Source organism: Chiloscyllium plagiosum, unplaced genomic scaffold (genome assembly GCF_037043375.1).
Source record: "Chiloscyllium plagiosum isolate Xiang-an unplaced genomic scaffold, Cpla_swu_hap1 HiC_scaffold_44, whole genome shotgun sequence".
Lineage (NCBI taxonomy): Eukaryota > Metazoa > Chordata > Chondrichthyes > Orectolobiformes > Hemiscylliidae > Chiloscyllium > Chiloscyllium plagiosum.
The window spans coordinates 19,269,569-19,291,992 of NW_028270182.1; the positions used below are offsets into that span (position 1 = coordinate 19,269,569).

Below are 22,424 nucleotides of genomic sequence, written 5' to 3' on the forward strand. Positions count from 1 at the left end.
AATTTAGCATGGCCAATCCACCCTACCCTACACATCCTTGAACACTATGGGGCAATTTAGCATGGCCAATCCACCCTAACCTACACATCCCAGAACACTATGGGGCAATTTAGCATGACCAATCCACCCTAACATACATATCCCTGAATTCTATAGGGTAATTTAGCATGGCCAATCCACCCTAACCTACACATCCCTGAACACTATGGGGTAATTTAGCATAGCCAATCCACCCTAACCTACACGTCCCTGAACACTATGGGGCAATTTAGCATGGCCAATCCACCCTAACCTACACTTCCCTGAACTCTATGGGGTAATTTAGCATGGCCAATCCACCCTAACCTACACATCCCTGAACACTATGGGGCAATTTAGCACGGCCAATCCACCCTCACCTATACATCCCTGACACTAGGGGGCAATTTAGCATGGCCAATCCACCCTACCCTACACATCCTTGAACACTATGGGGCAATTTAGCATGGCCAATCCACCCTAACCTACATATCCCTGAATTCTATAGGGTAATTTAGCATGGCCAATCCACCCTAACCTACACATCCCTGAAAACTATGGGGTAATTTAGCATGGCCAATCCACCCTAACCTGCACGTCCCTGAACACTATGGGGCAATTTAGCATGGCCAATCCACCCTAATCTACACTTCCCTGAACTCTATGGGGTAATTTAGCATGGCCAATCCACCCTAACCTACACATCCCTGAACTCTATGGGGCAATTTAGCACGGCCAATCCACCCTAACCTATACATCCCTGAACACTAGGAGGCAATTTAGCATGGCCAATCCACCCTACCCTACACATCCTTGAACACTATGGGGCAATTTAGCATGGCCAATCCACCCTAACCTACACATCCCAGAACACTATAGGGTAATTTAGCATGGCCAATCCACCCTAACCTACACATCCCTGAACACTATGGGGTAATTTAGCATGGCCAATCCACCCTAACCTACACGTCCCTGAACACTATGGGGCAATTTAGCATGGCCAATCCACCCTAACCTACACATCCCTGAACTCTATGGGGTAATTTAGCACGGCCAACCCACCCTAACCTACACATCCCTGAACACTATGGGGCAATTTAGCATGGCCAATCCAACCTAACCTACACATCCCTGAACACTATGGGGCAATTTAACACGGCCAATCCTCCCTAACCCACACATCCCTGAACACTATGGGGCAATTTAGCATGGCCAATGCACCCTATCCTACACATCCCTGAACACTATGGGCAATTTAGCACGGCCAATCCACTCTAACCTGCACATCCCTGAACACTATGGGGCAATTTAGCACGGCCAATCCACCCTAACCCACACATCCCTGAACACTATGGAGCAATTTAGCATGGCCAATCCACCCTAACGCACACTACTCTGAACACTATGGGGTAATTTAGCACGGCCAATCCACCCTAACCCACACATCCCTGAACACTATGGGCAATTTAGCAAGGCCAATCCACCCTAACCTACACATCCCTGAACTCTATGGGACAATTTAGCACGGCCAATCCACCCTAACCTACACACCCCTGAACACTATGGGACAATTTAGCATGGCCAATCCACTCTAACCTACGCACCTTTGGACAGCACCTGGAACAAACCCACACAGACACGGGGAGAATGTGCAAACTCCACACAGACAGTCGCCTGAGCCTGGAATTGCGCCCGTGAGACATCAGCGGTAGCCACTGAGCCACCGTGCCACCCTAGAGTGGACTTAAGGTAACCTTTCAAGGCTTGCAGGTTGTCACAGTGGTACACCACCACTGAAGCTGAAGCTTTAGGTCTCCACTAGCATTCGCCCCGAACAACAGTCATACGATCATTTGCCACCTTAAAACCTGCAGTGGACATTCATTCTTTGAAGTACAGGTTCTGGATGGAATTTGCTTCCAGTATAAACCTGAGTCGCCCAAATTGAAGATTTCATCTAAGGCGCTCTTTCTTCCTCAATTAACATTTTCATCACGGGAGGAATTGACAGCGCACATTCCTCGTCTGTATTGGCAGCTTCGCCACATAACGTTACATCGTGAAAAGTATAGTAGCTCTTAAATCCAGCAAACCTGTCCACCACTGTTATGAAGGTGTACAGGTATACTGTACCTTTAAGAGAGTTGAAACGCTGTCAAAGCACAGAGAGTCCTGAACAAGCTAACAATGGAACACTTGGTTGAAACAAATAACAGTAGATGGGTTGCCATGAAACCAAAAGAAAACAAATTCAAATTCAGCCAATCAGTTTAAATTATGCTAAAGAATGTGTTGCTGGAAAAGCGCAGCAGGTCAGGCAGCATCCAAGGAGCAGGGGAATCGACGTTTCGGGCATAAGCCCTTCTTCAGGAAGAAGGGCTTATGCCCGAAACGTCGATTTCCCTGCTCCTTGGATGCTGCCTGACCTGCTGCGCTTTTCCAGCAACACATTTTTCAGCTCTGATCTCCAGCATCTGCAGTACTCACTTTCTCCTAGTTTAAATTATGCCCCAAGATACCAAAATTCTATCAAATTTGAATTTAGTATTTTGATAATATTAAAACCAATGAAACAATCCGATCTTTTGGGGTCTAAAACTGGACATTTTGAACAGCTCAAGGGAGAACTGCCAAGCCATCAACAAGTAGAGAATGCCAGCAGAACAGCTCTCTGAGAGGTACCTGTCTCTGGGGGGTTTGTGCAGCAGAACATCCAGGCCAACCTGGAGAGAATCTGCAGGGGAAAATATACAGAGGAGAATGGGCAAAGTGACCGGTTTTGAAACATGACCTTTTTTTTTTTGCAAATCTTCATCAGGATTTTTTTTATTGGAATAGTATTGTCGAGTGGATGGTAAAAGATAGGTTTCAGAGTTGGAAATAGTTGTTGTTTTTAATATTCTCTGTTGGACTTAAAAGAATAAACTTGCTAATTTTTACTTTAAATAATAACCTCTGGGGATAAGTCTTTACCTTTCGAATTTTAACAGAGGTGAATCTTTTCTGTGTGGCGGGTTTAAGTTAGCAGAGGGAGTTTACCCCGTGTCGTAACCCTCCTAGCAGTTCAAGGTAGGCACATCTGTGCCTAGGATTGTCAGCATTTTTCCTCAGGTCCCCATAACTGGCGAAGGCTTGCTGTTTTATGGTGAGAAAGGTGGTCCGACATTGCTTTCTTGATTGAGCTTCATTGAGAGGCTGCTCCGTCCTCCTCAAGTTCCTTTGTTCGTGATCTCTCGGACTTGCTGGCACTCAGATTTGTCCCAGCAATGCAGCTTGCTTGAATTCTTTCTGCATGGTCTCTAACGTTGCAGAGCGTCGGCTCCTCTCTTCCTGTTGCAGGGACAGTATCACCTGCTCTTCCATCATGCTGAAAACGTGTAGCCTCTGTTCAAGTGTCGTAGCCTCTCTTCTGCAGGGGCCACCCATGATTATTTTCGCCTGGATGCTTCCTGTCGGCACTCTTGCAACTTTGTCCTTGCATCGTCATGGAAGAACGCAGTGAGCTTCGCAAAGCACGAGATCCGAAAATGACTGAGTATGGCACAGTGCCTTTCATGAAGCTCTTCACTAGAAAGCGAGCGACCATGATGGGACATCCACGCAGAGTCCACTCCTCCGCGTACTGCGACGCCCTAGCGCCGGGGATGGAATCGCGTTATGGCCCACAGGAGTCCATGTCGTAGAGAAACCGTTCGCCCCCCATTCACCAATTGCGTCGCAGCCAAATCGCGCCTAACAAACAGGAGAATGACCTCACTGACTTCACACCTCTGTCCCAGGAAGCGGCCCCTGGTAAACCTCTGTCTCATTCCCTCCAAAGCCCGAGTGTCCCTCCCCAGAGGAAGAGACCAAAACAGCACACAAGCACTCCAGGTGGGGGTCTCACCAAGGCCTTTTACGATTGCAGCCAGACATCCCTGCTCCTGTACTTGTACCTCCCCCAGCATGCCTTCTTCATTGCCTGCTGTTCACCTCAGCGACTGGTGTACGGGGACATCCAGGCCCCATTCCCCAATCCATTGCTGTGGAGAGTTCGTACCTGATGCTCTGTGCGAATCACCAGGAGACGCAGAGAATTCCTCAAGATGTTGAACTTCTATTTGCAAACAAAAGCTGCGGCGATCAGAAAATGGCTTCCCGACTGCCCCTGGCTTGCTATGTTTCATAATCTCCTCGTTACCGTGCTTATCTGGAGTCATTAGCATAACCAATCATATTAGCTTGTATTATCTTCCTAAACCAATCATCTTCTGCCACAATGGTCTTCTACTTTACACTTAAACCTTATGCCACCATTGTCTTTAACATTTGCTCATTATTTTCAGCCGATGCTCATGTGTCACATGATTCTGTGCACCGCTCCATTAATTTAATTGCACACCTCTCATATTAATTTCCATACTTTCGCCATTCAGATAATAGCCTGCCTTCCTGTTTTGGCCACCAAAGTGGATGACCTCACATTTATCCACCCTGCCGTGCACTTCCCCACTGTCTCAGCTTGGATAGGTCACGCTGACATATCTCCGCACTCTCCTCACAACTCAGCCTCCCGCCCAGCTCTGAGACATGTGGGAACTAATTCTGAAATATCCAAAGGTGCCCTGCTGAAATCGCCCAGTCACACCCCGATTTGAGTCTGGGAGAGGCGATGGTTTAGAGGTAATGCCAATGAGCCAGTAACCCAGAACGCCAGGTTTGTGTTCGTTGAGGGGGGGGGGGCATGGGTTCGAACCTCAGCGCAGAGGGTGAATAAAAATCTGGAATGATGGGAATAATGGTGACTGTGGCAACTGTCACAAAAACCCACCATGATCACTAACATCCTTCGGGAAATCTGCTGGCCTTACCTGGTCTGGGCCGACATGTGACTCCAGACACATGGCAATACGGTTGGTAATTAACTACCCTCCGAACCGAACAATCAAGGCATTCAGGAGAAAGTGAGGTCTGCAGATGCTGGAGATCAGAGATGGAAATGTGTTGCTGGAAAAGCGCAGCAGGTCAGGCAGCATCTAGGGAACAGGAGAATCGACGTTTCGGGCATTAGCCCTTCTTCAGGAATGAGGAAAGTTGGTCCAGCAGGCTAAGATCTTAGCCTGCTGGACCAACCTTCCTCATTCCTGAAGAAGGGCTAATGCCCGAAACGTCGATTCTCCTGTTCCCTAGATGCTGCCTGACCTGCTGCGCTTTTCCAGCAACACATTTCCAATCAAGGCATTCAGCTCAAGGGGCAACTAGGGATGGGCAATAAATGTCAACCTTGCCCCTGAAGTTATTAAAGGAAAGGAATGGCAAGAGACAACTTTGACTCTCATCTGACAAGTTCATTATCTTCTCAAAATGGCAGCCCTCCAACAACGCAGCACTCCCTCAGCACGTCACAGGGGCAGGGTGGGGTGGACGAGAGTAAGTTTTGTGATATCCAGGAACGTAATCTGAGTCGAGACCCAGAGGCATGAGCGTGATTGACCAAGAATTAGGATGGGAACAGTTTTGGAACAGGGTCTGCCATTCATTATAAGTTGGATAGGCATGACCTCAATGCGGTCCAGTCATCATCGAAATCAATGAGCAATTGAATGGTTCAACAGGTGGGAAATCCAAGGATTCTCCCGGAATCACAGATTGGAAAACAATTGTGCTATGCTCAATACAGCTGAGTCTTGATAATTGGCCAGAGAGACCTGTTTGATGGGCCTCGGTGTATATGTTCTGTGCATGACAACACCAAATTGTCAGATTTGGGAGTGGCACGGTGGCTCAGTGGTTAGCACGGCTGCCTCACAGAACCAGGGACCTGGGTTCGATTCCAGCCTCGGGCGACTGTCTGTGTGGAGTTTGCACATTCTCCCAGTGTCTGCATGGGTTTCCTCCGGGTGCTCCGGTTTCCTCCCACAGTCCAAAGATGTGCAGGTTAGGGTGGATTGGCCATGCTAAATTGCCCCATAGTGTTCAGGGATGTGCAGGTTAGGGTGGATTGGCCATGCTAAATTGCCCCATAGTGTTCAGGGATGTGCAGGTTAGGGTGGATTGGCCATGCTAAATTGCCCCATAGTGTTCAGTGATGTGTAGGTTAGGGTGGGTTGGCCGTGCTAAATTACCCCATAGTGTTCAGGGATGTGTAGGTTAGGGTGGATAGGCCGTGCTAAATTACCCCATAGTGTTCAGGGATGTGTGGGTTAGGGTGGATAGGCCATGCTAAATTACCCCATAGTGTTCAGGGATGTGTAGGTTATGGTGGATTGGCCATGCTAAATTACCCATAGTGTTCAGGGATGTGTAAGTTCGGGTGGATTGGCCAAGGGAAATAGCCCCATAGTGTTCAAGGATGTATAGGTTAGGGTGGATTGGCCGTGCTAAATTGCCCCATAGTATTCAGGGATGTGTTGGTTAGGGTGGATTGGCCATGCTAAATTGCCCCATAGTGTTCAGGGATGTGTAGGTTAGGGTGGATTGGCCATGCTAAATTGCCCCATAGTGTTCAGGAATGTGTAGATTAGGGTGGATTGGCCATGCTAAATTGCCCCATAGTGTTCAGGGATGTGTAGGTTAGGATGGATTGGCCATGCTAAATTGCCCATAGTGTTCAGGGATGTGTAGGTTAGGGTAGATTGGCCGTGCTAAACTGCCCCATAGTGTTCAGGGATGTGAAGGTTAGGGTGGATAGGCCGTGCTAAATTGCCCATAGTGTTCAGGGATGTGTAGGTTAGGGTGGATTGGCTGTGCTAAATTACCCCATAGTGTTCAGGGATGTGCAGGTTAGGGTGGATAGGCCGTGCTAAAATGCCCCATAGTGTTCAGGGATGTGGAGGTTAGGGTGAATTGGCCATGCTAAATTACCCCATAGTGTTCAGTAATGTGTGGGTTAGGGTGGATTGGCCATGCTAAATTACCCCATAGTGTTCAGGGATGTGTAGGTTAGGGTGGATAGGCCGTGCTAAATTGCCCCATAGTGTTCAGGGATGTGGAGGTTAGGGTGAATTGGCCATGCTAAATTACCCCATAGTGTACAGTAATGTGTGGGTTAGTGTGGATTGGCCATGCTAAATTGCCCCATAGTGTTCAGGGATGTGTGGGTTAGTGTGGATGGGCCGTGCTAAATTGCCCCATAGTGTTCAGGGATGTGTAGGTTAGGGTGGATTGGCCATGCTAAATTACCCCATAGAGTTCAGGGATGTGTAGGTTAGGGTGGGTTGGCCGTGCTAAATTACCCCATAGAGTTCAGGGATGTGTAGGTTAGGGTGGATTGGCCATGCTAAATTACCCCATAGTGTTCAGGGATGTGTAGGTTAGGGTGGATTGGCCATGCTAAATTACCCATAGTGTTCAGGGATGTGCAGGTTAGGGTGAATTGGCCATGGGAAATTGCGACGGTGAAGCGGGCACGACAACGCCCCCCCCCCACTTTACCTTAGGAGGCTTCATAAATGCAGCGTGTCCCAGAGGACATGCGTCAGCGTTTACAGACGTGCCACAGAGACCAGCCCAACCGGCAACCGCTCTGCCCAGGACCATAAGAAACTGCAGAAAGTTGTGTGTACAGCCCAGGCCCTCACAGAAGCCTGCCTCCCATCCGCGGACTCCATTTACACTTCCTGTTGCTGCAGAAAGTCCCCTCCCACCCCAACGCCCTCGTCCAACCTCTCCCGTCAAGGCAAAAGGTACAGAAGCTTGACCACATACACCGACAGGTTCAAGACCAGCTTCTTCCCTGCCGTTATTAGACTGTTGAATGGACCTCTCCGACTTCAAACAACGTTGATCTTGCTTTGTGCCCCTTCCGTGCAGTGCCTCACTCTGTCGAAGCAGCCTAGGATCAGCATGTCCTTGCTTGCTCTGATCTGCCTGTACTTAGGTACACGTGACAACAATAAAGCAAACCAAATTAAAGTATTCCACCCATTTACTGCCCTTTGAGTGAAGAAATTCCCTCCTCATCGTAATTTGAAATTGGCAACCCCTCATTCTGAGACGATTCCCCTCTGGTCCTGGACTCTCCCACAGAGGGAAGCCATCTTTGAAACATTCAAGCTCCTTCAGGAACTTGATGGGGTGCAGTCACATCTTCAACATTTCCTGATAAATCATTCCCCCTGGTATCAGCTCAGTGAGGAGAAAGTGAGGTCTGCAGATGCTGGAGATCAGAGATGGAAATGTGTTGCTGGAAAAGCGCAGCAGGTCAGGCAGCATCTAGGGAACAGGAGAATCGACGTTTCGGGCATTAGCCCTTCTTCAGGAAAAGGGCTAATGCCCGAAATGTCGATTCTCCTGTTCCCTAGATGCTGCCTGACCTGCTGCGCTTTTCCAGCAACACATTTCCATCTCTATCAGCTCAGTGAACCTTCTCAGGACTGTCTCCAAAGCCAGTGTGTCTTTCCTTGGGTAAAGGGCTCAGAAATGTTCGGTGTTGCAGTTGTGATCTGATTTGTATCTTGCACAATTTTTGTGAAACCTCCCAACTCTAATACCCATTCTGTTTGAAATAAAGGTCATTCCATTCACCTTCCCTTTTGCCCACTTCGCCTTTTTTGGTAATGCCTGCCCAAGGACTCCTCAATCCCTGCACGTGCCGTAACTTTGTGTGGCCTCTCTGGTTAAAAAATATTCAGCTCCTAAACCCTTCTTGCAAAATCCATAACCTCGCATTTTCCTACCTTATATTCTGTCTGCCAAGTTTTGCCCTTTATCCCTCTTTGGAATCCTCCTCACCATTTGCTTTTCCACTTATTCACAAACTTGCCAGTAGTACATCCACCTCCGTTATCCAAGTCATGGCAGAATTACCTCAGTTATCCAATCATCGATTATCCAAACAAAAGTGTGAGGTCCCGCAAAAACGTTATCAATTATCCGTACAAAATACTCCCCACCCATCTCGTTCAGATAATCCAGGTTGTTCTGTCATGAGGATAATACATCTTACAGAACAACCTCGATTATCCGAACATCAATTATCTGAATTTCCGATTATCCAAACAAGATCGCGAGGTCCCATAAAAACATTATCACTTATCCGAACAAAATACTCCCCACCCGTCTCGTTCAGATAATCCAGGTTGTTCTGTCATGAGGATAATACATATTACAGAACAACCTCATTATCCGAACATCAATTATCTGAATTTCCGATTACCCAAACAAGATCGCGAGGTCCTGTAAAAACGTTATCCGGACAAGATACTCCCCATCAGTCTCGTTCAGATAATCCAGGTTGTTCTGTCATGAGGATAATATATCTTCCAGAACAACCTCGTTTATCTAAACACCAATTATCTGAATTTCTGATTATCCAAACAAGATTGCAAGGTCCCGTAAAAACGTTAACTGTTATCTGAACAATCAGTTATCCGAACAAAATACACCCTGGCTGTCTCGTTTGGATAATTGAGGTTGTTCTGTAATATATATTATCCACATTGAGGTTACCCCAAATATTTTCTTATTTCAAGAGATCGAAGATCCAGCCTCTCAATCCTTTCCTGATTTTTGACCCACTCATATCTCGTTATCATCCTTGCAAAACACCTCTGTGCTCTCTCCAGTGTTTTTGATGTGGTGATCAGAACTGTACACTCTCTGGTTGAGACAATGTGTAGCATAAATGAAGCATAATTTGTAAATTTTTCAAGGAAGTGGAGAAGGCAATGAGCAGATCTTACCGAGGACGCCCAGTCGGTAGTTGATGGTGACAACGATAACATTTCCATAGCTTGCCAAGACACTCCCCTCGAACATGTTCCCTGTGCCTTCCATATAAGATCCACCATGAACAAACATCATCACTGGTTTGGGGCCACTGTCTCGAATATCTAAAGAGAGAGAGAGAGAGAGAGAGAGAAAGAGAGATAGAGACATGAGAGAGACAGAGAGAGAGAGAGACAGAAAGAGAGAGAGAAGAGAGAGAGAGAGGGACAGAGAGAGAGAGACAGAGAGAGAAAGAGAGAGATAGAGACATGAGAGAGACAGAGAGAGAGACAGAAAGACAGAGAGAAGAGAGAGAGAGACAGAGAGAGAGAGACAGAGAGAGAGAGAGAGAATGTTACTCAAGTGTCCTGCTTTGCCACAACTTCATAAGAGTGGTCTGGGCTAACATAGACAGGAAGTGCATTAAATCATATGTACCAAAACTGAGAGATACACAGAATTCTCACACACACCACCACAAACACATACAGACACAGACATGAAATCCAACATATTTTTATCCACACTGATGATCTTCGGTGCTCCACACAATTCCCCACCCACCCCTTCTCCAGTTCACCCTGTCAGCATGTTCTCCTGTTCCTTCCTCCTGAACTTATCCAGCTCCCCCCTCCCCCACCTTCGAAGGAGCAATACTATTTCACTTGACCGCTCCCTGCGAGAGAGAGTTCCTCATTCTCCCCCACTCTTTGATGTTTCTCCTGAATTCCCGATGGGATTGATTTGTCTGAGATGGATGAGCCCTGAGTTCTGGTCACCCCTGCAAGCAAAAACATCACTGTGACATCGAATCCCCTTCATCCTTATAAAAACCCTGAGTAGGCCATCGCTCTGTTCTGACTGTTACTTGTGAACCTCACCTTTAAGTAAATGCACTTTTAAGGACTCCGTGTCGTGACTCTGCCTGAAGGTTAATCCACTGTGGGTCTGCAAACGACATTCGCGCACACAGTGTTTGTCAAAATGTCTGCTTCTTGACTTAGGGTGAGCTTTGTTGTTTGAAATAAGCTACCCAGGAAGTTAATCAATCGCTGACAAGCAACTAATTATTAGACCACTATTATCAACATGCCATGGTGGGCACAGACGTGAGGGCAAATCAGGAATGATCCAGTTTCCCATCCATCACCCAGTCCTGTTGGCATCCCAATGATCCCAAGAGAAACAGGGATGACATACAATATCACTGACAACTGAAGGCAGAAAACAACACCTCCTGACAATATCACTATCACAAAAACTCAACGAATTATTGGAGATTCATAGACTCATTGCAAATAGATGGACGCAAGGGGAACGTTGTCCTGTATACCAGTCTATGAGAGTACGCATGCAAGAACAGTGAGGGGATTTCAGTACAGGAGCAGGGATGTCTCACTGCAATTATGTCTTGCCTTGGTGAGACACACCCGGAGCATTGTGTCAGTCCCGGGAAGGGTGGTCTGGCGATGAAGGAAGTCAAGAAACAGCCACATGACTCTTCTAATATCCTTTTCCAGCACTTGGCCCATAGATTTGTCTGCCTTGGCATCACAAGTACGTGCCTAAATAATTCTTTCATGTTATGAGGGCTTCTGCGTCAGAGGCGGTGAGTTCCAGATGCTCACAATCCCTCACATCTTCCGCCCCTTACCTCAATTCCCGATTCCCCCCCAGGTCACTGATCTCTCCCTCAGGGGGTGGGGGGGAAGGATTCTTCCTGTCTATGCCCCCTTCATAATTTGACATGTCTCCTCTGCTCCAAATGGAACAACTCTCCTTATAACTGAAACTCTCCAGCCCAGGTAACATCGGGGTGAGGGGTGGCACGGTGGCTCAGTGGTTAGCACTGCTGCCTCACAGCACCAGGGACCCGGGTTCGATTCCAGCCTCGGGCGCCTGTCTGTGTGGAGTTTGCATATTCTCCCCGTGTTTGCATGGGTTACCTCCGGGTGCTCCGGTTTCCTCCCACAGTCCAAAGATGTGCAGGTTAGGGTGAATTGTCCATGCTAAATTGCCCCATAGTGTTTGTTCAGGGATGTGTAGGTTAGGGTGAATTGTCCATGCTAAATTGCCCCATAGTGTTCAGGGATGTGTAGGTTAGGATGGATTGGCCATGCTAAATTGCCCCATAGTGTTCAGGGATGTGTAGGTTAGGATGGATTGGCCATGCTAAATTACCCTATAGCATTCAGGGATGTGTAGGTGAGGGTGGATTGGCTGTGCTAAATTACCCTATAGCATTCAGGGATGTGTAGGTGAGGGTGGATTGATCATGCTAAATTGTCCCATAGTGTTCAGGGATGTGTAGGTTAGGTGTATTAATCAGGGGTAAATGTGGAGTAATAGGGTAGGGGGAATAGGTCTGGGTGGGTTACTCTTCAGAGGGTCAGTGTGGACCTGTTGGGCCGAATGACCCATTCCCACCCTGTAGGGATCCTCTGATTCGAACATTCACACCACACAAAACCCCAGGATTAGCCATGTTGAATTGCCTGTAGTGCTCAGGGATCTGCAGGCTGGTGAGATGGGTCTGGGTGGGACACTGAGAAGGGAGTCCACGTGTATTTGAAGGGGCCTGCTTCTGGGGATGCCATGGAATCTCACTGCACCCTCTCCAGTGCTATCATGTCTCTCTGAAATGCTGATTTCCAGAACTGCACACAATGCTGTGGCTGAACCAACATTTTATACAGTTCCAGCATCACCTTCCTACTCTTAATCTCCACACCTTGACTAATAAAGGGCAAGAAGCTCATATGTCTTTTTACCCACTCATCTGCCTGTCCTGGTACGCTGAGGGATTTGTGGGCATGCATACCAAGGTCCCTCTGAACCTGAGGAGCAATCAAAATATTCATGTAACCTCCCTGCCTTGCTAACGTCCTTCAGACTCATTGTCAAATACTTCCTGCAGAGTCTCCCTCTCTCTCTTTCTGTCTGTCTGTCTGTCTCTCTCTGTCTTCCTCTCTCACTCTCTTTCAGTCTCACTGTCTCTGTCTCTCCCTCTCTCTCCCTCTCTCTCTATCTCTCTGTCTCTCTCTCTCTGTCTCTATCTGTGTGTGTGTGTCTCTCTCTCTGTCTCTTTCTTTCTCTGTCTCTCCCTCTCTCTCTATTTCTCTGCCTCTCTCTCTCTGTCTCTATCTCTCTGTTTCTATCTCTGATGTGTGTGTCTCTCTCTCTCTTTCTCTTTCTCTCCCTCTCTGCCTTCCTCTCTCACTCTTTCCCCCCATCTTTCTCTCTCTCTCTGTGTCTCTCTCTCTGTCTCTCACTCTCTGTCTCTCTCTCTCTTCCTTTCTCATTCTCTCTCTCTCTTCCTCTCTCATTCTCTGTGTGTGTGTCTCTCTCTCTCTCTGTCTCTCTCTCTCTCTCCCCCCCTCTCTAAGTGGGAATCGCTACTGTGCACACTAATCCAATTGTGCTCAGACTGAGGCTTGACATGAATTTAAAAAACTTCAATACTCTTCCTCAAGAAACATTGCTGAGGCTTCAGTTTTATTTCCTGTGGACAATTGGGACCAATTAACGCATAGACAAATGCAAGCTTCTTCTACGTGCTTGGCATCCCCTGGCAAACGGCACTTGGAACAGATTTAACGAGGGTTATCATATCGCCATTAGGTGAGTCACCCTGAACTCAGAGTAAAAGGGATAGTGTTTCAGAAAGTTAGTTGACGTGGGAGGTAAGATTGCAAGGTTTCAACCTTGCCCTTTCAGCTCCCGAGTGAGTAACCCTTTTCATGCCCTCAGTTCATGCCCAATACGCGGAGGGGGCAGGAGGCAGGGGGAATGGGAGTGATGGACAGACAGGAGAATGGCGCAGGGGAGGCAGAGACTGCGAGGGAAGGAAGGTGGGTTTGAGGAAAGGAAGGACAAAAAGAGGGAAGGAGTGAAGAGAAATTGGGAGGACAAAGACAAGAAAGGGGGGGGTAGGAAGGTAAGTAGGAAGGGGAAGATGCTGGAAGGAAGGAGAGCAGAAAGGAGACAGAGGGATAAGGGAGGAGAGAGAGAGGGAAGGTGGGAGAGAACAGCGCAAGGGAGGAATGAAGAGAAAAGAGGAGAGAGAAGGAAGGAGGACATTAAATCCATGTGTCCAGCAACCATGTAGCTCTGGGATACTGTTAGAAAAGCAACCTCAACAAGCCTGTGATGGAGAGCTTCACAAGTGATGATTACGGAGGGACTCTGGATGGACTGCAGGTGGAGTAGGGAGGAGGCCTGCAGTTCAGGCTTCCCCAGCATCATTACACACACACACAGACACAGATACACACACACACACACACACACACAGACACACGCACACATACAGATACACACACACAGATACACACACACAGACACAGACACAGATACACACACACACACACACAGACACAGATACACACACACACACACACACAGACACACGCACACACACAGATACACACACACACACACAGATACACACACACACAGATACACACACACACAGATACACACACACAGACACAGACAGATACACACACACACAGATACACAGACACACACACAGATACACACACACAGACACACACACACAAAGACACACACAGATACACACACACACACAGATACACATACACAGACACAGACAGATACACACACACAGACACAGACACACACACACAGATACACACACACAGATACACACACACACAGACACACACACACAAAGACACACACAGATACACAGACACACACACACACAGATACACACACACACAGACACACACAAAGACACACACAGATACACACACAGACAGATACACACACAGACAGATACACACACACACACATACAGATACACACACACAGACACACACACACACAGATACACACAAAGACATACACAGATACACACACACAGAGACACACACACACAGATACACAAACACACACACACAGACACAGACAGATACACACACACAGATACACACACACAGATACACAGACACAGACACACACACACACAGATACACACACACACAAAGACACACACAGATACACACACACAGATATACACACACACAGACACACACACACACACACACAGACACAGACCTGCACACACACAGGCCTATACACACTCGCACTCACACACAGATACACACACACAAACACACACACACTCACACACACACAGACCTATACAGACACACACACACAGACCTATACACACACACAGACACACACAGACATACAGACCTATACACACACACAGACACACAGACACAGAGACCTATACAGACACACATACCTATACACACACAGATACACACACACAGATCTATACACACACACTCACAGACCTACACACATACAGACACACACACGCTCTCTCAGACACACAGACCTATACGCACACAGACACACACACATACAAACACACTCTCACACACACATTCTCACACACACACAGACCTATACACAGACAGACAGACACATTCTCACACACAGACACACAGACCTCCACACACACAGACACACGCACACACACTGACCTACATACACACATACACAGACACACAGACCCACACACACAGACACACACACACATACTCTCTCACAGACACACAGACCTAAACACACAGACCCACAGATACATACACACACACAGACCTACACACACTCAGACGCACACACAGACAAATTCACACACAGACACACAAACACACATACTCTCTCTCTCTCTCTCTCTCTCACACACACACACACTCTCACACACTCTCTCTCTCTCACACAAACACCTCCACACACACGGACACACATAGACACACACAGACCTACACACACAGACACACTCTCTCACAGGCACACTCTCACAGACACACACACAGACTCACAGACACACTCACATACACACACAGACACAGACACACACACACAGACACTTACACAAATTCACATACAGAAACAGAGACACAGACAAACACACACATACACAAACACACAGACACATACACATACACACACAGACACACACATAAACACACACACACACATACACACGCACATATACACACATAAACACACGCAGACACACACAGACAGACACACACAGGCACACACACAGATACACACACATACACACACAGACACACATAAACACACACACTCACACATACACACACACATGCAGAAACACGTGCATGCACAGACGCACAGCACACACGTACACAGCTATGCTTTACAACAACAATTGGGAGTCAGGTAGTGCCCTGAATGCGCTTACTACACCTTGCACAGGGAGCACATGACGAACAACATGTGACATGGGCGATGTTATGGACAGGAAACAAAAACTCAGTTAAAGACGGAGTTTGCAAGCAACATCACAGTTACAAGAGAGGAAGGGGTACGGAAAGGTTTAGGGATGGAATTCCAGAGCTCGGGATCCAGGAAATGATGGCACAGATGGAGTGATGGGAATCAGGGGACAGTCAAGAGGAAGACTTGGAGGGGGTTACAGAGATAGAGAGGCGACGTAGGGGCTGGAGGGGGTTACAGAGATAGGGAGGGGTGCAGGAGCTGGAGGAGGTTACAGAGATAGGGAGGGGGTGTAGGGGCTGGAGGAGGTTACAGAGGTAGGGAGGGGTGTAGGGGCTGGAGGAGGTTACAGAGATAGGGAGGGGTGTAGGGGCTGGAGGGGGTTACAGAGATAGGGAGGGGGTGTAGGGGCTGGAGGGGGTTACAGAGATAGGGAGGGGGTGTATGGGCTGGATGGGGTTACAGAGATAGGGAGGGGGTGTAGGGGCTGGATGTGGTTACAGAGATAGGGAGGGGGTGTAGGGGTTGGAGGGGGTTACAGAGATAGGGAGGGGTGTAGGGGCTGGAGGGGGTTACAGAGATAGAGAGGGGGCGTAGGGGCTGGAGGGGGTTACAGAGATAGGGAGGGGACGTAGGGGCTGGAGGGGGTTACAGAGATAGGGAGGGGTGTAGGGACTGGAGGGGGTTACAGAGATAGGGAGGGGATGTAGGGGCTGGAGGGGGTTACAGAGATAGGGAGGGGCTGGAGGAGGTTACAGAGATATGGAGGGGTGTAGAGGCTGGAGGGGGTTACAGAGATAAGGAGGGGGTATAGGGGCTGGGGGGAGTTACAGAGATAGGGAGGGGATGTAGGGGCTGGGAGGAGTTACAGAGATAGGGAGGGGCTGGAGGAGGTTACAGAGATATGGAGGGGGTGTAGGGGGAAAAGCGAGGGGAAACACCTTCTGCACACCTTCCCCGTCAAGTCCCTTAAGAATCTTGAATGTTTCGATTCTTCTAAGTTTCAATGAGTAAGGCCCATCCTCCTCAACCTCTCCTCCTTTAACAGTCCATCCACATCCCATGGCTAATCCACCCAGCCTGCACATTCTTGGACAGCTTAGCATGGCCAATCCACCCTAACCTACACATCTTTGGACTGTGGGGGGAAAACTAGAGCACCCGGGAAAAACCCACACAGACACGGGGAGAATGTGCAAACTCCACACAGACAGTCACTTGAGGTGGGAATCGAAGCGGGGACCCTGGTGCTGTGAGGGAGTAGTGCTAACCACTGAGCCATCGTGCCACCCTACTGAAAGGAGAGTGGGGAGGGGTCTTTTTTGAAATTCTGAGGCTGGGTAGCTGCCAAAAGGATGCTTTTCCGTGAACGAGGGGACCGAGATTAAAAATAAAAGGTTCCCCAATTATGACAGAGATGCAATGAAATCTTGTCTGGCCAAAAGTCATTAGCCTTTAGAGTTCTCTCCCTCAGAGCACAGTAGGGGCGTCAGGACATTGGCTGTACTCAAAGCAAGGTGAGACAAATTTTTTTTAAGAATAGAATCCCTACAGTGCGGAAACAGCCCCTTCAACCCAACAAGTCCACACCAACCCTCCGAAGAGTAACCTACCTGGACCTATTTCCCTCCCCTATTATCCTATAATAAAACATGACTAATGCACCAACCTGCACATCCCTGAACACTGTGGGGAAATTTCCCATGGCCAATCCACCCTAACCTACACATCCCTGAACACTATGGGCAATTTCCCATGGCCAATCCACCCTAACCTACACATCCCTGAACACTATGGGGTAATTTAGCACGGCCAATCCACCCTAACCTACACATCCCTGAACACTATGGGGCAATTTAGCATGGCCAATCCACCCTAACCTACACATCCCTGAACACTATGGGCAATTTCCCATGGCCAATCCACCCTAACCTACACATCCCTGAACACTATGGGGTAATTTAGCACGGCCAATCCACCCTAACCTACACATCCCTGAACACTATGGGCAATTTCCCATGGCCAATCCACCCTAACCTACACATCCCTGAACACTATGGGGTAATTTAGCACGGCCAATCCACCCTAACCTACACACCCTTGAACACTATGGGGCAATTCAGCATGGCCAATCCACCCTAACCTACACATCCCTGAACACTATGGAGCAATTCAGCATGGCCAATCCACCCTAACCCACACATCCCCTAACACTATGGGGCAATTTAGCATGGCCAAACCACCCTAACCCACACATCCCTGAACATTATTGGGCAATTTAGCACGGCCAATCCGCCCTAACCCACACATCCCTGAACACTATGGGGTAATTTAGCACGGCCAATCCACCCTAACCCACACATCCCTGAACACTATGGGGCAATTTAGCATGGCCAATCCACCCTAACCAACACATCCCTGAACACTATGGGGTAATTTAGCACGGCCAATCCACCCTAACCTACACATCCCTGAACACTATGGGGTAATTTAGCACGGCCAATCCACCCTAACCTACACATCCCTGAACACTATGGGGTAATTTAGCACGGCCAATCCACCCTAACCTACACATCCCTGAACACTATGGGACAATTTAACACGGCCAATCCACCATAACTCACACATCCCTGAGCACTATGGGGCAATTTAGCATGGCCAATCCACCCTAACCCACACATCCCTGAACACTGTGGGGTAATTTAGCACGGCCAATCCACCCTAACCTACACATCCCTGAACACTATGGGGTAATTTAGCATGGCCAATCCACCCTAACCTACACACCCCTGAACACTGTGGGGTAATTTAGCATGGCCAATCCACCCTAACCTGCACATCCCTGAACACTATGGGGTAATTTAGCATGGCCAATCCACCCTAACCTACACATCCCTGAACACTGTGGGGTAATTTAGCATGGGCGGAGATGGGTACTGCAGATGCTGGCGATTAGAGTCAAGTTTAGGGTGGTGCTGGAAAAGCACAGCAGATCAGGCAGCATCCGAGGAGCAGGAAAATGTATGTTTCGGGCAAAATTCCTGAAGAAGGGCTTGACGGATATTTCCCACGGCCAATCCACCCTAACGTGCACATCTTTGGACTATGGGGGGGATCCAGAGCTCCCGGAGGAAACCCACGCAGACACGGGGAGAATGTGCAACCTCCACACAGACAGTCGCCCGAGGGTGGAATCGAACCCGGGTCCCTGGCGCTGGGAGGCAGCAGTGCTAACCACTGAGCCATCAAAAGGACGACCAGAAAGTGGAGTTGAGGCCAGAACCTGGTCAGTCATGGTCTAACCGAAAGAATGATGTGGAGGAGCCGGTGTTGGACTGGGATGGGCAAAGTTTAAAATCACACACCGCCAGGTTATAGTCCAACAGGTTTAATTGGTTGATTTGTGAAGTATTAGAGTTATTCTCCACAACCACCTGATGAAGGAGCAGCGCTCCGAAAGCCAGTGCTTCCAACCAAACCTGTCGGACTCTAACCTGGCGTTGTGTGATTTTTAACGCGGTCACCCAGAGAAGCTGGTGGAGGCGGGGAGGGGGGAGGGGTGGTGCTGAGCGACCTCTGGCCGCCTGGTGGGTCTCCTTCCCTCGCTGCTGGCCAGTGGGACTCAGGCGGAGCTTCGGGGGAGTCACTTTACCGGCAAACGCCCCCACCCACCCATCCTTCCCCGCATCGTTTCCCCAACCACCCCCCCCCCCCCACCCTGCCGCCTTCCCCAGCACCACTCCCTCCCACACCCACACTCCCACCCCTCACCAACGACCTGTCGGATCGGGACATCTGAGAAACCCTCAGGTGCAGGAGTGAGGGGCGCACAGTTAACCTGGAAGATAAGAGAGAGAGTGTGGAGGCAGCAGCATACTTGACTGGCTGTGCAGTTGCTGAGCGGTTGATTTGGAGCCAAAGTTGGTAGGCGGTTGGTGCCAACCAGGACTCCTTCGGTCCATCAGAGGAAGGGGGTCTGAAAAGAAAAGGCAAGAGAGGGAGAGAACTGAAAAAAGTAAGTAAAATAGAATCTTTCAAAATAACAACAGATTCCACACCCGTTCCCTCCCACCCCAAACACACCCCACTCCCAACTACCAACTCTACTTTGCTCCTCTTCAAGCCCACAACAAAGGGCACCACCAAAATGACTAGAGGCCCCACATGGAGCCTTTGATTGGGATTCACGGTGAACCACATCAATGTTGACTCTTCCCTCATCTCCAGGGGCTCCGCCACGGAAACCGAGGCTGGCCAGCAGAGCCGAAACGGCCGCTCGTGCCTGACGGAGCTGCGCGCGCTGCCAGACCAGGCGCAAGGAATCAAACGCCGCCCCATTGACCGCCAAGGGCTGGCGCAAGGTGCCAAGGGCAATGTGACACAATCCAATTTCTCTCTCTTTTTTTTTGCCATAGAAAGATCAGTGGATGGAGTCTGGAGAGCCCCCTCCCCTCCTCCTCTGAGGAGAACACGGCCTCAGGCAAAGGGTCGGCCGCCTCAAACTCAGATGAGGAAGCTAACCTTCACTCCAAGGGCAGGGAATTCTGGGAATTCTCAACCCCAAAAGAGTTTACGGTTGCTCCGTCTTTGACTGCGTGGGATTGGCCAACCTTTGCACTCCAACGGGAACCGAGGAACGTTGTGGGGGGTGGTGGGGGTCAGGTTCGGGAAACGGACTTGAGGTAGATCAACTCCGATCCCACTGAAGGGCAGAGCAGCGTGTTCATGATTAGTATCTCTGACCAAATGTTCACAGTGCCAGCTACATGATCCTCGTTAAACCACCCCCCCCCAGGTTCACTCATCTCCCGAGGGAAGGAAATCAGCTATCCTTCACCAGTCTTGGCTGGATCATGACTCCAGGCCCCCTCAGCGAATGTGGTTGACTCTGAAGAGCCCTCTGAAATGGCTGAGGGAGTCACTCGGATATGAATGCAAGAAGGTAGCTCACTGTCACCTTCTCAAGGACCAGAGATCTTTTTTATGAAGTACCCCTCATGGAATCTTGCTACGTGCACGCAGACTGTCACAATGTCTTCCACTTTGATAATGACTGAAAGTATATGCAATCATACTCCACCCATCCTATGTGTGTCATAGCTTTGGCTATGTAATGCCTGGGGATGCCTTGTGACAGGAAAGAAGTTAGGAAAACCTAACTTTTTTTTAACCCTCCTCTCAGAAGGGGCTATTAGGGATGGGAAATAAATGCTGACCCAGCGAGTGACACCCGTCTCTCTAACGAGGTGGTGAAGAGTCTTTGGTGAGTTGGTTGCCGTAGGATTCCCACGTCGGCAATTCTCCGAGCTGAGGTTCGATTCAGAGCTGGTCGCGACCCTGGTTGGACAGATCGCAAGTTCGCCTGAGACGGTGGCAACCCTTTAATGCTCAGTGGGGGACAGGCCAAGAGGGCTGGTTGTGGGTTTGCTCGCTGAGCTGGAAGGCTCGTTTTCAGATGTTTCGTCAGCATACTAGGTAACATCTTCAGTGAGCCTCCGAATGAAGCACTGGTGGTGCAGTCCGCTTTCTATTTATGTATTTAGGTTTCCTTGGGTCGGTTATGTCATTTCCTGTGGTGACATCATTTCCTATGGTGATATAATTTCCTGTGATGATGTCATTTCCTGTTATTTTCTCAGGGGTGGTAAATGGGATCCATAGGAAATGATGTCACCACAGGAACTGATGTCAACGACCCAAGGAAACTCAAACATATAAACAGAAGGCAGGGTACAGCCCCAGTGCTTCATTCGGAGACTCACTGAAGATGTTACCTAGTATGGTGACGAAACGTCTGAAAACGATCCTTCCAGCTCAACGAGCAAACCTACATCCAGAACCTCAACCTGAGCTACAAATCTTCCCAAAACTCCCACACCAGTCACAGCTTAGGAGATGAAGAGGACTCTCTTTATTCAGGACAATGGATTTTTGGGTAATTAAAGAGTTGAGGATTTTAGGGAATATCCTCATAACCTAAATGCACCTCAGTCGTATTACCATCACTCAATCCTCCACTATCAGCATTCTGGGAGTTATCATTGACCAGAAGCTGAACTCTAGAGTTACAATATAAACACAGTCAGAGGCTGGGAATCCTGCAGTGAGTAACTCACCTCCTGACTCCCCAAAGCCTGTACACTAGGCCCAAGTCAGGATGGTGAGGGAATACTCCCCACTTGCCTAGATGGGGGCAGCTCCAACAACACTCAAGAAGCTCGATACCATCCAGGACAAAGCAGCCCCTTGATTGGCACAACATCCACAAACATCCACTCCCTCCACCACTGACGCTCAGTAGCAGCAATGTGTACCATCTACAAGAGGCGCTGCAGAAATTCACCAAAGATCATCAGACAGCACCTTCCAAACCCACAACCACTTCCACCTAGAAGGACCAGGGCAGCAGCAGATGCATGGGAACACCACCT

General features: G+C 48.8%; 1 protein-coding gene across 1 annotated transcript in view; it reads right to left on the reverse strand.

Annotated features, from left to right (window-relative positions):
- Positions 1 to 22,424, reverse strand: part of LOC122544416 (neuroligin-2-like) — a 333,176-nt gene that overhangs the window by 129,787 nt on the left and 180,965 nt on the right. Inside the window, 2 exon segments of the mRNA XM_087982876.1 lie at positions 9,681 to 9,830; positions 19,871 to 19,969. Coding sequence (XP_087839002.1) covers positions 9,681 to 9,830; positions 19,871 to 19,969 — 249 coding nt within the window.